This window comes from Myripristis murdjan, chromosome 14 (assembly GCF_902150065.1).
Source record: "Myripristis murdjan chromosome 14, fMyrMur1.1, whole genome shotgun sequence".
Classification (NCBI taxonomy): domain Eukaryota; kingdom Metazoa; phylum Chordata; class Actinopteri; order Holocentriformes; family Holocentridae; genus Myripristis; species Myripristis murdjan.
This window is the reverse complement of record NC_043993.1, coordinates 16,860,975-16,878,471: the sequence shown is the minus strand read 5'-3', so window position 1 is coordinate 16,878,471 and position 17,497 is coordinate 16,860,975. Positions and strand designations below refer to the sequence as shown.

General features: G+C 39.8%; 1 protein-coding gene across 3 annotated transcripts in view; it reads left to right on the top strand.

The window, feature by feature from the left end:
* Positions 1 to 17,497, top strand: part of nrg2a (neuregulin 2a) — a 63,948-nt gene that overhangs the window by 7,691 nt on the left and 38,760 nt on the right. For all 3 annotated transcript variants that reach the window (XM_030068836.1, XM_030068834.1, XM_030068835.1), the window contains exons 2-3: positions 5,823 to 5,988; positions 6,643 to 6,761. In XM_030068836.1, coding sequence (XP_029924696.1) covers positions 5,823 to 5,988; positions 6,643 to 6,761 — 285 coding nt within the window. The remainder of the gene's footprint in view (positions 1 to 5,822; positions 5,989 to 6,642; positions 6,762 to 17,497) is intronic.

Sequence of the window (17,497 nt, the reverse complement as noted above, 5' to 3'; positions counted from 1 at the left end):
AGGGCTTTACACCCATGCTACAATCCATTTACTTCTGGCCTGTGGTTATTATTCATCAGTAATACTGATCCGGTATAATTCCTGCATAAATCGTTTAATGTTCACCTGTATAAATTGAGCTATATACACTTATCCAGCCACTAATGTTGTTTGTTGTTGTTTTTAAGAAAATGGATTGTTAGTAGTTGTTATCTTGTCTTAGTCTTACTATCACATATTTTTTTTATATTGCAGGATATTAATTTTCTGTTTACAACACTCTAAAGTAGGACCTTGTGCTGGAAGAATAAGCGAGCCAATATCACATGCAATCATACATTTAGAAAGGGTGACTATTATTGATGTGAATATTTCTTACATATTATTGGAGCAAGCTTTGTGTTATTTAAAGGTAATTATAAGCAATGGAGTGCATTTATAGTCACAATTTATTCAAGTGTTGCATTTTATTCTTCAGAGTCTTATTCTCCTCTAAGCCTTCTATTCTCTAGAGTTGTGGTTGATTATTAGAATATCAGTGAATTCATACTTACAGTTTCTGTAGTCTGTAAGGGTTCAGTCAGTGAACTGAATGGAGATGTAGTCGTATGGGAATGATACATGCAGTACTTTGTTTTATACTAATGAGTCAGCTGAATAAGACAGGCAGTGTTTAACTCAGACAAGAACGGCAGAAATGTATACTCTCCATGCAAACACAATGTTCAATCCATTTATCTTCAAACTAGCTTGTATAACTGAGTTCTGTGTCTGAGTTCAGACTCTGTCCTGTATTTGGGGCAGACCTTTTTGCACATATGATTTATTAGGTTGATGAAGAGTACATTGCATTGTTTCTGAAACTTTTCCAGGCAAGGACAAAGCTTGTTTAATTTGCTTGGCAAGGACAGACCTGTGTCTAGGTGAAGTACTTAGCGGTTCTCTTTCTGGTCTCACCTCATTCCCCCTGTTCTCTGACTGTGACTAACAAGGCTTTCCTCAGGCAATCTATGCTGGGGTGAATCCAGTAGAGATGAGTGTATATATAAATCATGTACAGTAGTTCATTTGTACTGACTTGGTACCATGCACTTTGGGTAACACATAAGCTAAAGTTTATGTTCACTGACCTGAACAGGATCTTGTTAAAAACACGACACATTCAAGAATACCATTCAACCCTTATGGAAGTTTTTATTAGTTGAAGTAATAGTCATAATAGTCACTTACAGTCATCTGAGACATAGTTTATGGAGCGGAAATTTCCAATAAAAGGGCAGTAAACATGCCAAGTATTTTTTTTTTTTTCCCAACAAACAAACCTCATGAAACGTGAGTGAGGATACAGTGGATCAAATATGGCAGGCAATGACTTTAGTTCCATGCATGTGCTATGTACTTATAAAGCTCCAGGTCAAGTGGAATGAGTGTCAGTGGAGTGACATAGTACCAAGTTTGCACAAATGAACTGCTGTACATTGCTGTGTTTCATTGAGTGGAGCTTTGCCCTCTGCATTGTTTTGCTTACTGTGCCATTAACCTGCATAATGTGAAAATTAGCGAGAAGTGTTAGACCATATGAACCAACTGATTTCCTGTCCTATTTTATCTTGTTTGGTTTTGCCTTTTTCCCTGAGGCAGTGGGAAGATCTATGGGGAGTATTTTGTGGCATACACCTCCCTTTGCAAGCAGTGTGGTAGGCTTGAAGGGTGGTGGTCACTTTAATTGTGTAGATTTGCCTTTCAGTAAGTGCTGTGCAAGCTGCAACGTAGTTGTGATAGTGTGCACACGTGGTGGTCTTGCTTGCGGTCTGCGATAGAATCTCCCTGCAGTCGGTACTCTGCCTATACTTGCCAGTGAGTTGTGCATATTTCAGTGTGTGTGTTCTGCTTTTTGGTGGAGTCAGTTGGCACTTTAGCTATCTTGCTGTTTTTAGTTATTTATTGTAAGTAAAGGTATTTGACTTTTGGTTGCCCCTGCTTCCTTCCTCAGGTCCTCAATCGTCCTATTTCTGTAATAAATGTTTAATTGTAAAATGAAAGCACATCTTCCACTGAAATTTCAACTGACTTGTGTCCACACCCAGGTAGTTAAGGCCTGTTATTGCCAATGGGTTTATTGGGTAAAGTTATTGTATCTGCACCCCCCTTGTACACTGTGTTGGGTCACACATAGGTCATTATTAGGTCTGATTATTTTTACACAGCATGCCTTTTAAATCCTGCGCTGAATTTCAGATCATTTGTTAGTAGCTGTATCAAGAAAACCAGTGGCCTCAGAATAAGGATATTGTCTTGCTGTACGCTTCTGATAAATCTGCTTGCAGAGCTGATGGGAGATATCGTATACAACGTACAATATATTGACCCTGTATAATGTTATGATTTTCTAAAAAAAAAAAAAAAAAAAAACACATTTATACCCCACAGCAAAACAATTTTCCCATTTGAGATAATAGAATCTTGAACTATGTTCTGTGTACGCAATTTCAGCATACATTTTGAGGATTCTCACTCCGAGCATGAGTTCATTGAGGTTACATCCTAAAATACAAAGGCTCATCTACCTTGTGCCATGTTTTTTATATGGATTTATCTAACTGCCATGAGAATAGTCACTCATCTTTTCTAAGATGTTCACAGATGAAACCCATCCTCCACAAGCACTGTCAAACGATCTAAAATCCAACTTTACTCACAAACAATATCTACTGAACTAAAAATATGTGCCTTTTCATTGATCTGTGCTGCACAGGAGCTGTTGTGATTTGACATTTCACTGTTTGTGATTCCAGTGCAAATCAACACACTAGCATGAAGTGCAAGTCAAACAGACAGTTCTTTTAGTATGTCTTGACATATTCATGCCTGCTTGTCTTAACAATGGGGAATCGTGTGTGTATTTCAAAACGGAAGCTCATTGGTACCCTTTAAATTGGGCAAAATCAAGTCTATTTGAAGTCAAAGATTGAAGCAACTGACATTGTCATAAAGTGGCAGGAAACTTCAAAGCTCCCTGCTGTGAGTGTTCAGTCTGACTTTACTGCACAAATGAACCTGATGACATAGTTAAAAAAAAAAAAAAAAAAATCGTAAAAGTTATCTGGTGGAATACATCTCCCACAGCCAGAGCCATCAAACCCTAGAGTGGGACATTTTGACATTTGTTAACATGTGAAGGCCCAAATTGTTTCCATGCTTAGGTGCCAAATAGAAAAAAAGTGTACAATTAGAATGGTTGATAGTATAGTTCCAGTATATTGTGGGGACCAATTCAACTGTTCAAACACTGACTGATAACTTATTTCATGCATAAGAAAAAGGATCCATCGCAGAGACTAAAAAGTGTGACCTCTACCTCCTGTCAGGAGTATTAATGCCAAGTGACCGAGGCTGGCACATCAGAGATTCTGTGTCAAGGTGCAGAAGATACACTGTCACCGACACAGGGCAGAGCAGGCCAATGTACCCGCAATCTACTTGGCTAGAGCAGACAGAGCCATCTGCTTTATATACACCTCTACCAGACTTTAACAGCTTAAAACGGTGTCTGCTGTTTGTATGAGAATAATTTGTATGTGAATGATACAGTGAGCTCAGTTTGGATCAGCAGCAAGCACCAGAATTAATGTAGAATTTGTTCCTGGAAAATCTTCAGTGCTGAAACATATTTAATAACAGACAATAAAAAACTTTTATGGTTTCTGGAAAGTGATTCCTTTCTAATGTCTATGAGGGGATTAAAAAAAATAGCATTTAATGTTTTTATTTGCAAGAGATTGTTGGAAAAATTGCGTTCTTTCTGAGGGTTTGGCAAAATGGTGTCTGAATTTACCCAGGACTGATGTGGCAGGCACGCATGAGTGGTAATAATGTGCTGTGTTTGAACTTTGTTTGAAAGTACTGTGAAGCAAACAGTACTGTGTAGTATTTTTAGCTGGAAATGTCTCACTGAGCAATCATGTTTTCTTCAAACCCAGCCATATCCAAAAGTCGTCACTATTGTCCACTAGACAAAAATAAAATGAGTAATGCAAGAATCACTGAGACTTTTCTCGCCACTCAGACTTAATGTCCTTACCGGGTCAATAAAATAGGCCAATCTCTCAAAAAAGGAGGACAACTGGGGATAATTTTGGTTTGGTTCAATTTCAATGTTTAATTGCTGTTATTACCTGTGTATACTTCATTTTGCTGTTGTATCTGTGTGGTGACTGCAAAACAAACGGCTGTGATTTGTAGGACAATGCAGCGCACCATATACACGAAGGCCGAAATGTTTCGCGTAGGCCCAAAGAGATGGGACAGAGAGGGGACTGTGTGTGTGTGTGCATGTGTATATGCGTGTGTGTGTGTGTGTGTGTGTGTGTGTGTGTGTGTGTGTGTGTGTGTGTGTGTGTGTGTGTGAGGGAGGGGGGAGTTGTGGGGAGCGGGGGCATCTTGGACAGCCCCTGGTTGAGACTTAGTCACCCCTTTTCTCTTGCTCCGCCCTAGATGAGTCTTCCCCTAAACATGTGTGCAGCTGTCAGCTGGCAAATGTTTTAATTGTGTATTCAGGCAATGCACATGGATCATTTTTCATATTTCAACAGAATTTTTGCCTCTTTGTGTTAAAAATGTCACCAGTTTCAGGGAACTCTAGAATATTTTGTGAGACTTTCTTGTTGAAACTTTACATCTTGTAAAACATTTTTAAAAACAACATTTTTTTTTAAACACGATGAAAATATCTACCAGAATAGTAATACAATCACACTAAAATATGGTCTAGAAAGAAGAAATGACATCCCTAGGCTTAATTACACTCCCCTGGCTTCCCTTTGCTCACTATAAATGGCGACATGCTCTTTTGTTGCTTTGATTGGTCTAGTTGGGATGTAATGACTGATTTGGATTCCCTTTGCCCTTAAGTCAGGGGAGATTGATCATCTCATGTCAAAAGATAAAAGCTGAAGGTGACACCTTAGTCTGCACAAAATAATTATGTGAATAATTACAAGAATAATGTATGACAAGTAAAAATGAATGTGTTATTTAAGGTATTATTGGCTGTTAATTAAAAGTTATTAATTGACGGAAGGGAATGTTTATTCTAACCGCTATTTGTACTGTACTGAATGATAATTCTCTCGCTGTGTTCATGAATTTCAAAGTGCAGCTGTGATGACTACCTGGGGACTCGATTTGCTCCAGCACTTGTCAGGAGTAGATGATAGAACTATTCTGTTATGTGGAAAATACAGATGATTACAAAGGCATCAGAAGTCCCCCCCCCCCCCCCCCTCCCCCCCCCAACACACACACACACACACACACACACACACACACACTGTTTTTTCTTTGTCTTTATGTGTTTTCATCTTGACAAACTCATTGTCAACGGTGTTGTCATAGTGTTGTCAGCTTTCATTGCTCTTGGTTTACCAATTCCCAATTACCTTGCTTGCGGTGTTTTTTTGTTTGTTTGGTTTTTTTTCTTTTTCTTTTTTTGCGTATGACCTGTGTTCTGGCAGATAGCTTTCTTATAGCTTGTTGATGTTTGACAAAAAGCTGCTTTAGGTGTTTTTTACAGCAATTAAACACAGGAAGAGATCCCATTTTTTAGCATGAGGTGACGTTGATAATGTCTCTGGTGACAACATCTGCAGGTCACATGAGAGAGTTGTTGGCTCAGTCCACAGAAGCACGATTTGGGCTCAACTTTTGTCCTATCACTCAGTTTTTCTGTCTTGCTCTATCTCGCTTTTTCTCTCCAAACACAAACACATTAATCTAAACCATGCTAAACAACCTATAATGTTACTATAATAACATCAATTTATTTCCTCTTTCCCTCTTTTTAGCTGCTGCTCCAAAGTTGAGACCGATCAGGAATCCAATAATAGTGGGCGAGGGAAACAAGCTCACAGTAAAGTGTGAGGCCACGGGGAACCCTGCCCCCACCTATAAATGGTTCAAAGATGGCACAGAGCTGAAGAAAAGCAAAGAGATCAAAATTAAGAGAACTGCGTGAGTATAATCCTCCATACACTACAGACGTAACACAAAAAATGTAGGATGACAACAGATATAAATAACCAAAGTCCCAGCTTGGCCTGTAATTATCAGGTATCTGCACTGAGGTTAACAGTATCTGAATCCCATTTAAAAGTCAAATATAGTCAAACAGAAACTAAACAAGAATATATTTGTCATTTGTTTATTCTCATACATTTCATTTAAGTTAATTTAATAGTTTATTTATGAATCAAGCAATCATTAATGGATACATTTTTTGTCAAATCAGAAGGAGGAAAGTATTCAACAGAGAAACAGGCATCCTTGTAGAATTCATATATATTCTCAGTATCGCAGTAAACCCTCTGACCAAGGATATTGACACAGGGTAGAGCTATAAAACCAAGGACCCTTTTTATAACACACTAGGTGTAAGGCTTGGTCCGATTGTCTTATTGTAAGCAGTTACTCACTCTCAGAACTTCCCCTGAGTAAAACACTGTGCACCCCTATCAAAACTGAGAGCTGTGCAGGCTGTTGTCATGCTGGGCTAGCCTGCCTGTTGTCTGCCTCCTTGTCCCCATGTTTCCACTTGTTGTGTTTCCATGCTATTTCCTCCTTGCCCCGATTCCCCTGACTCAGCTGTGCAAGTGTTGTCTCCCACAGGAAAAACTCCAGAGTCCAGATCAGCAGAGCAAAACTGGAGGATTCTGGGAATTACACATGTGTGGTGGAGAACGCGCTGGGAAAAGACAACTCCACTGGCACTGTTAACGTCCAAAGCAGTGAGTATTGAATCCTAAGCAACAAGAAGTCAAGTGCTGCAGATTCACTGGTGTTGTTATTGTGTTATTGTGACTGTTCTCTTGCCAATTGAGAGATCCAAAGGAGCCATGCACCAACAGGCATGTAACAATGGCAATATGCGTGAAGAACAACTGTCCGCACATATGGGTCCTGCTCACTTATAAGTGCAACAGCAGAATAAGAATTATTTGGGGGTAAATGGAGTTTCCACGCAATGTATTCTCACAGTTTATGTTACTTGCATTTTGTTGGCAGAGTGAAATCGCACTCGAGAGATGCAAAGTCACTTTGACCTGCACCGGCACACAACAGAAGCAGCAGACTATAGAGTATACAACTTAAATCATAGCATAATGTAGCTGGGAAAGTTGTAAAAATTATACAAACATTGAGTCTGTGTTACAACCGGAGACTTGTTGAGTTGTGCATCGCTGAGTTTAGCCAAGTATAAAGAGTTTTGATGACAGCTGCTTCCATTTGGTGGGGTTGTGTGTTGCGGTGTGTTGCAAGTAATGCTGGTGGTTAGTGTTGCTGCTGAGGGTAGACTGTCGTCTTGCTGGAGAAATGGGAGGACGTACCGTAAGACAAAAGGTAACATTCATGCAGTTCTGTCTTTGCCTGTTCTCTAAGGAGGGCTTGATGTTATCTGGTGTTGGACAGATGTTGGAGGAACAGTATGACAGGCTGTCCCACAAACTATTTGATGTGCTTGAGGAGGTTTTGCTTCTTGCTGGCACTCTGAGTTCACCTGCTTGCTCCATTTCAAGTCCGTTGAATAATATCTCAAGACTTTGATTTTGTGCAGCACTGGCAAGGGGCTGCGATGCTGATAAAGAGTGGTGGTGCTGGTGGTGTTTTTCATTAAAAGTTATGTGCATGGCTACATATTCCTTTTCATGCTATTGGGGGTGGACCAGGTGTTTAATGCATTGAGCTACTCCAGAAATGAGGAGAACTACTGCTGCAATCTGATTTCCAGAAGATTAATACCTTCAGCATACTTCCACGCTGCATTTGGAGAATCAGGGAGGGCTACAAATAAGATGGGGCCAAGGAGAGTTCCTTGTGCCTCACCACAGAGGAGACGCCCCCATTCTCAGTGCTGATCTTGACAGCCTGACAATGTTTGTAGACATCCCACAGGGGGATAGAAGGTAATTGTTGGGTACAGGGAAGGGATAGGAGCTAACCACTCCCTCTACTCTCTTTGTCAAGGCTATGTTTTAGTGCCATTGTTTTGGGTCAGCAGACTTCTGTTGAGCAACATTATTAGGGTAGCAGCTCTTTTTGGATGAAGAAAGGGCCCATTGTGTTTTTGAACACAGAATATCTCAGTGGTTCAAATATGCTGGCTTGATTGCCAGCTAACAATTGTGTGGAAAATAAGTCATCCATCTTGTATTTAAATGAAGCCGTGTGTGTCCTCTTTTTATTTTCTGACACTTTAACAGCTTTGGTTTTACAGCCACAGTTCTTTGTTCATGTTGCGTATAAGTTTTGATTATTCTTAGTTGGCTTCATTCCATTTTCATTGTCTTATAGTGTGCAAAATTTACAGGGTCAGTTGACAAAGATTTCAAGCTCTAGAAGAGATACACTCACATGTATTAAACAATAATTGAATAAACAGTAATCTCTGAGAGTTTTTCATGTATAATGGCAACTATAAAAGTATAATAGGTCATATTTTCCTTTGAACCCTGAAAAGGTTGGGGCATCCCTGGTGGTAACGCTTGGTCACCTGACAGTTTAGTATAGGCTGACAAATATGTGACCGGTGGCCCATGAAACACTAAATGACACACTTAGCCAAAATGTTAATGATGCAACAATAATAATATATAGACAAGATAACTATAGCAAATACTGGAAATGTGAGCTGAAAGGTAGTCACAATGGATGAAACATAACTCAGCAATGATATTGTTCCAGTTAAAACCTGCCTGTATCCGGTGCAAAATATGAGTTACCTTTGACTAATGTGGTGTCAATAGCTGCAACTCATGAAAAGGCACACCCATGCATGCTTGTGCCCATGTGCATGTGTCTCATTTAGATGTATGCATATGTGTGTGCACGTTTGGGCATATACAGTATCTGTACGTACATCATTATATGTTCTTCAGTCAGTGAATGTATGTGGCTGTCTGTCAGCAGTGATACTTCTTCCCATGTCCTCTCCTGGTAATTCAAACAATGCCACCACTGTATGCCGTATCTCTTACCACGATCAGAAATTCCGGCACAAAGTAGTTGTGTGTGTGAGAGCCTGTTTGTGTCTGTGTATTTGTGTGTACGTGTCTGTGTTTGTGCACTATTCAATAGACACGTCCCATTGTGTTAAAATAACACGCCTAGTTCCGCCGTGCTCCAGGGGAGAAGACAAGACAGGGCAAATCAGGGGTGGTATGTCCATAGGCTGGGGGAGGGGCTCACTAAAACTACATCAATAAAAAGACATGGTAGCATGCTGTAGTGCAGTGCATGTTACTGTGATTGTACAACATGGAGTTAGTGAGCATGAAATCAGCAGGTGTTGGGGATAAAAAAATTTTTTAAAAAAAAGACACATTGCCTTTGCCAGGGAGCATTTGTGACAATAATGCCTTGTCTTGCTTTCTCAGCCTTCTCCTCAGTGACAAGTTGGATTTAAAATGTTTGCACAAAGCATATATGCTGTCCTCTTGGTTTTTATGCAGAGGACGTCGGATTAATTTGGACCAAGGACTGCTTTTTATCCTAAGGTCATAAGAGAAACGGCTATTGTGGTAAAGGGCTGCAGTGGAGTATGCTTGCCTGCTGCAGTATGTTGCCAAAGCAGTACGTAGCCGCAGTATTATCTGTGTGTATGTGTGCCTTCTAGGGAGGGAGAGGGAGGGGACGGGTGCAGATGTAGATGGACAGAGAGCAAAGAGAAAAAGAGAGTGTGGGTAAAAGGAGAAAAAATAGGGTGAGGAAATGAGGAGCATGACAGCAAGCAGATGGAGACATAGGGAAAGAGATAGAGAGAGGGACACTGAGGAAAAAGGGAAAGAGAGAGAGTAAGTAAAGTACGAAGTGGAGGAAAGCGAGAGACCGCTGTGATGCAGAGACTTTCACACCCATTTTAGAATGCAGTTAGTGTTTGGTGAGCTTTGTCCAAGGTCCATCCACATTATATCTGATGTCAGGTGCTAGGACTACCAGTCTTATTGTTTCAGTGACAGTTCATCAGGGATTTCACCACTGATGTATTATTCAGGCTAGCAAAAAAAGTACACATATACATGCACATACTCAGACATGCACACAGCTTTAATAAAAATCAACTGTATCCAAGTACACCTGTGAGATAAATGCAATCAATAGTAATGCTGGCTTTTATGCTGGCTTAGAGAGAGAGAAACTGAGAATTAAGGGCCGAGGATGATCAAGACAGGCGTCACCTTGGCACAGCAGCATCATTTCGAGCCCCTGGAGAGATGCAATGTAACACATGGCCACCCAAACCTCTGTCTGTTCTGGTGGAGGCAGACTGTGGGAAACCATCACTCAGCTCCACCACATGGTGAACACAGGCCACCACAACCTGGCTCAGCAGCTCTCACACACGAGCTCCCTGTGCCAGTTGTTGACTTCGCTATATGTTGGGGTTGTGTGTGTATCTGTGTTTGGTGTGCATGATTGCAGTCAAGTGTGTGATTTTTATGTATTTATTTTTCCCTCTGTTTCATTTCAATTTCAAAGTGCGTTTCCACTTTCCTTCCTGTCTACAATCCTGTAATTGCTCCGGAAAGTTGAAAATTTTCTTTCTTTTCTTTTTACAGAGAGATTACTTTCCTAGAAATGAGAGCAAAATAATTTGCCAACGAGTTTAAACATACACAGTGACTGTACATTGCATCAATTTGCCAAGGTGTGCCAGACCAACCCAACAAACAGACCTGAGGTGTGTTGAAATACAAGTTAACTAAACACTATCTCAGTTTATTGCAAAACATCTCATATAACAGAGTATGTTAAAATGAGGATTACTCCAACTCACTACGAATAGAAGAAGCAGATTGCCCTCCATTGATACTGCACATAATAGCTTGTCATTATTCACTCCACCCATTTAATATCGGTATTTGTGTAGCAATGCAAATTTGACACCCTTTCTAACTCTCGACTGCAGAGAGGAACATGGTGTGCCAATTGCTTTTTGGTGGAAAAGATGACCACTGTCCTCTGGGCAGAACCTAAACTTACAGTGAACTCCTCATGCATTTTAGAACATGCAATACTCAGCGGCCACATGCCAGCCGTGCAGTTTGCCAATAATATTGAATGGCTGGACTTGTGTGGGGATTATACTCATGTCAGTTTGTTTGACCAGTAGGAAACAAATGCACACAGTCAGCTGATAAAGTGCCAGTTATAATTATTCAGCGCAGATGGTTGGATGTTCTGCTGAGTTGAATATTTTAGTTGCTTGCTATCACAGTTTCTGCCTTCAGACTACTTAATGCTCCTCACTGCCTTTAAAAGCATTAGAGCTGCATTTGAGCAGTTTTGGAAGTTTGGCACGTGGATCAATCAGCGATGCAGTTCCGATTTTGTTCTTTTTGCAATCTATTTGCATTTATTCCTTCCTTTGTTGCATTTTGGTTTGGAAAAAAAAAAGTCATTATGCCAATGTCAGCGTTGTAAGTGTATGCAGAATAGTACAGTGTATAATGACGTGTGTAAATTAGTGTAATAAGTGCTTGCTGTAGTTTCTTCAACAAATACTGCCTTTTCCAGAGTGGTGTTGCCAGCCACACACCCAACCCCCAACACAGAGGACCAGGGACCATTTGTTGTCCATGTGGTCTGACCTCAACCCCGTAATCAGTCGGTCATGGTTAAACCTGCTGGCCTTGTGCAAAATGGTGTAGTGTATCGCCCACTACAGTAGTACTCAGATTTTCTATAAGGCCAGATTGATGGAGCAACACTTGTGAAAATGTGCACTGTGAGACTTTAGATTAAGGCCTCCCATTCTCCTACAGGCTGCTGTGTTGTGATAAGCGCTTGTGAGGCAGCCATGTGTCTACAGGCTGCAGGTCACATCCTTAGGGGTGCTGTGCACGGCTCCACTGAGAGAGTGTGTGAGCTTCCAGGAATGTGTTGATGGAAATCGCAGCTGAACATATGATTGCTCCAACCTCAGCAGTCATGCTGGGGCCCACCAGCAACAATTTCGTGCATGCACACACACACACAAGAACACATACACACATTCACAAATGCCTTTACATACTTTCACTCCCCATCCTAAAGCCAAACATAGTTACCCTTCATAAAAATAATTTTTTACCAACAAAAAATTACCTAATGACTACTTAAACTGAGTGTACAAACCATTAGAGATGCTGTAACATTAAGTTGCACTGTTGCTGGTTCACAGAGCATCCTCAGTTTGTTGAGGTATTTACACGATATGCCAGAGGCATGCTGGTCCATGTTGACTGCGGCACTTACCTTGGTTGTGTCAAGTTGGCTTTAGTGGGTGTCTGGTCAAAATAGCATCTAGACAATGAATTTGACTTCTGTTCCTTGACTTGGCAGGCCATTGCACAAGGTTGAATTCACTGTCATATTAGTGCAGCTGCTCATGGACAATCCAGGCATCATTAGCATGGAGCATTACCCTGCTGAAAAAGAAAAATCCATTCATACAGTAGATGCATGTTCTGTTGCCAGGAAGGCCCTGGTTCCAGAAACGAACATATCTTACACTATCAACACTATCAGCCTAGGTATGCCCATATAGCCATGGATATCTAAATGATTATTTATTTTTAAGGACAATACTGGTCCCATTTTGACTCATTGTCAGCAGTTTGATTGTATCTCTCCATCACAAATTTCAGTTTAAGTGTGCACTCAACATGTTTTGATAGCTTAGATGTCAAGGATAGCAATTCAGCTTCCATACATGCAAACTAGAAACACTAGAAGCTCACAGGCTTTAACGAGAAGTGGACCTTCTTCAGGCCCTGACCGAGGAAAGGAACTGGTTTTAATGTACATATTTTATGTGATTATAATAGAGTAAAATAATAATTTTAGTGAACATGTGACCAAGTGTTCAGAAGATGGAATTACCTATCAATAGAAACTTTCAAGTTTCAAAAAGCAGTTTTTCACATTTTTTCAACATGGATAAAAGCGAATGGCCATGACAGGAATGTTCACCTCTCAAGTATTACCTCCACACTTCAGCAAACAACATTTGTGACGGACAGATATGATCACGACTGTTAACAAGAAGTCAAAATAGATGGTACTTTTATATTATTCTAGTATGATTATATTCTTGATCTTGCTGGATGAAGAGTTGTGAGAGTCAAGCAAGATATTACACATTGAATACATTTTGCATTTATTAAGAACAGAATATCCTTGGATGTATTGACATTCATACAACAGTCATTTGAATTTGCCTGTTAAAAATTAATAATGGATTTAACAGTAAGGGAGTTTTATAGTACCAAATATTGTATCATTTTGCCATATAAATGTGTGATGATGTGAATGTGTAAATCAAGACTATTTGATTGGCATGGTCACAATGCAAAATGCACCGTACTAGCAGCCACATTGTGGACACTTGAATGCAAAGTGCCTTCCAATAATAAGTAGAATGTGTATGATGGAACTGAATTAAAGCCTAATACTGTATGCACTTGTAATTCTCTCCCGATGTTCAACACAGTTTGACAAATATGCAGTTTGTCCCTTCATCAAAATAAATCCATAGGTGAGATAGTGAAAGAAGCTGCAAAAACCAGGTCTTGCAAGCATTCTGATTTTTCACTCAAACCCAGTCAGAGCCATTTTTCCAAATAAATCTGAAGAATGGAATGATGCCATCACTGGTTATTTGTCATATTAAGCCCAAGTTCAGCCAAACCGAGACAAGTTTATTTATGTGGCCCTTCATCACAAATATTTTATCTACCGAATATTCGTTTTTATAGTGAAATCTTTTTAAATGGAGGCTGTGGGGCAGTAACTGTTATTGGCCCACTCCTATTAAGAGAAACATGATCAAAACTTAGACGAGTTTTGAGTAATTAGTAATTAGGGTTAGGGTTAGGGTTAGGGTTAGGGTTAATTATTGTTTAAATAAATTAGATCAGTCAAAATATGGTACTAAATAAACTGGTAAATGAGTAATATAAGTAGTGCTGATAAATGTTACTACATAGCTATATTATTATAAGCACTTTGCTGCAGACTGGTTGAGGTTATAGGTAGGTAAATTTCCTGTTGATATCATTTTCCTCCAGTAATACTTGGTCATCGCACTGTTTGGACAAGTTTGGGGGCAGACGGTGAAGCACAACATATTACGATACTTTTATTCATACAATGCCTGACTCATTAACCTTACAGCCTTGTCACAGAAAGCCATGACCTTTAGAGGAAGATTACTTCACTAATATGTTAAATGCTGGCAAGGATTCTAACACAAATAAAGTTGTACAGCGCAAAGAAACTGTTTTACTCACTGCCTCTCTTGTTTTCTTTCCAGTAAGTCTTAATATCTGTCCTACGTAAATGAAACACTAAGTACTACTTTGAAGTAGATAAACATCCCTCTTTCCCTCCTTCCATTTCTCTGCTTCATTTTGGGTAGTAAAAACACAAGTTACTCACCCTGACTACGCAAATGTCAAGATAAACTCAACTCAGATGACGTTAACGGATGTTGGCTGTTTTGGTGGCGGAGTGTGAAGTATCTTTAAGCCGGTCAATGGCATTGATTAGTGTGGGTAAGCAGCAGCAGCCATGTCTGAGGGGAGCGGGCCCTCACTTTACAGGCCACAGGAGAGCAGCTTGTCAGGTTCCCCGGATCAAGCCCTGTGCCATTAGTCATGCTCACTTTTTCAAATTCAGGCTCGGTCCTGAGGTCTGAACAGGATTTCCTTTGAGATGGCGATCTGATCACACCAGCATCGCAGATTAAGATTGGATTTACCCACTTATGAGTTGGATCAAGAAAACCTGAATCCATTTCATGCTGTCTTGACTAGATGAAAAACAGGGTGTTGCAATCAAAAATACGCAAAGACAGCACGTGAAAAAATGTTATTAGAGAGGATCCCATGTGGTTTTGGCATGTTGCTAAATGACTTGCGCGATAGCTGAATGTGTCCCATTTCAAATTAATGATGATGCAAGAGATTGATCCTGGCTTGTCTTGGCCTTTCAGAGCAAAACAGCCATGCTTACCAAAACATTTTCATCCTGCAGAGCATCACAATAAGTTGCAGTCACATTCAAGACTGTAAGTTCCTCAGTTCAACACATTATTCATAACTGTCAGGGGGTGAAATTGCAAACGCCTGTAATCCTGGACACATAAAAATAGCTGTTATTAGGATATATGTTGTTATAGTTTTGACGTTTTACCACTGTGAAGTTTGCACTAACTTACCACAAGACATGCAAAAATTATAGAGCCTGAATTCCTTGTGGCTAAATCAGTATGCTAGTGTTGAACCCTCATATAATGGTGATAATTCAAATGTTTACATTAGCAAAGGCCTACTTCCTGAGCAACGGCCCAACACTGACACAGGCAACCTAATAGCGTGTAATTAAATTAGTCAGTTAATCAGTCACAGTTTTCACAGTCCACCCTGATCTTGTATCAACAGCAGTTCAACTGTCTATGACTCTATAATTTTGTCTGCAAAACACACTCATACTGTAGCTCACTGCTGGACAGTGGGTGATGGAGGGTGTCAAACTTTAAATCTTTAAGTTTAACTATTACTGAAACAAAAATATATCACTTTTTATTAGTTCAGTGTTGTGAAACTGTTACTACACCCACTCTGTGTTTGTTTTTATCTATTTTTATAGTTTTTCTGTTTTAATAGACAGTATCCATTGCAGTAGAGAGACACAGGAGAGATGAAAAAAAAATGTTTCATGAGGAGCTCATTACTGTAAGCATACAGCCACAATGAACTACTGGTATGCCTTGAATTGAAACAATCATCCACTGATAATACTATCAATTGAAAAAGCAAATAAAAGAAAAAGAAAGACAATATCATTATTTATCATTATTTGTTGCTTCCTAAAATTTCTATTGATCATTTCTTGAATTAATTCAGGTGCTGACCTCCAGATTTGAGAAATTCATTCGATACATGTACACATGGCCTCTACATTTATGAGAAAAGGATCATAAATCAAATGGAAATACTAATTAAGGATGAATATCAGGCAACCTGACTGGATGGTAGTTCAGCAGAAATTTCCATTCTGAACATGACATTATCATTATTAACATTAACATCTGAACATTAACATGAGACAGCACCACTATGAGTTGTTGCATGCCTGCAGTGGTTTCCAGAGAAGATAACAACACCACCAGGTTGTAGCAGCCATTTGACATTTGATACCTTAAATGCACACTTATTATAATTGGGCATGTGTGTTGTGAGTGTGTGTGTGTGTGTGTGTGTGATAATGATGTTTGGTAACATTTTACATTAAGTTTTCATAACGCCTGAGCATGACCTCCATAACCCCTACCTGGCACATTCATGAATGCTGATGCAATCCTTACAGTATATCAGCTTTCATTAGATGTTCAAGTAGTATTTATGTCATTTGTGACATAGCAGAGGAACACTGTCTAAAATTTATTGAGCAATCCTTCAGTTCCAACAACCCTAAAGTGACTATAGTAAAATACAAGTAATATTATACTCAATAGCTTTTTCTCCTGGTCTTTGTCATGCCATCAATAAGAGATTTTTTTTTTTTTTTTCAAAGCCGTTGAAATAGAAAACACATGTCAATGCCTAAACATGCAAGTAATTCATAGTGTCATGACAAAAGCCATGCACAGTGTGAGTTATTGGGTTAGTTAAGTAGATAAGTATTTGCTGTTGTATTAGGGAGCAAGCAGCAGCTGGATCTTAATCAGATAATCAGATAATTAGAAAGCAGTGTTTAATCACAGAATATAGTGTAAAAGGTACTGTGGGCTAACATGCTAAGCCAGTATGAGCTTTGAATGCAGTTTGTTTGGTAATGCTTTAAATGGACACAGCTACTTTCCATCTAGTGTTATCTTAGGGCTTAAGTAGGTGCCTCAAATGTGATCTTTGCCAAGAAAAAAAAAAAAGAACGAAATACAGAAAGAAAAATAAAGTGGTTGAAAATCAAAACACATCTCATCCCTGTTTAGGTTTTCTAGTAATCTCACACGGTTATTTGGACTAGCTAAGTCCGCTGTGTGAGTGGGTGAGGAAATGGCGACGTGTCTGGAAGCAAGCAGCTGTCACACTTGAAAAGCTGAGTGAGGTGAGCAGGTGGGGACATGGTGTTTTGCTGTGTGTGCAAGGGCTGTGCTAAGTTTTCTGGGGCCCAGGACAAAATTCATGAATCGGGCTCCAAGACTTAGGTTAATAACATAATAGAATCTCCCCTTTAGGCGCCCTCGGCTCAAGGCCCAGGACAACTGTGCTGGTGGTCCTCTCCTGACCACCAGCACAGCTTGTCCTCCCCTAATTATGGGTCATGGTGGAAGGTTGTGTGGTTCAACTGATTGGGAATCCCCATCTTGCCAAATAACTAACAAAAACTGCAGTATGTTCTATGACAGCATATTTAAAGAGGACAATTTACTGTTCACAAACAAGGAAGTGCGACGTCACATGAGCTGGAAAACACGCTT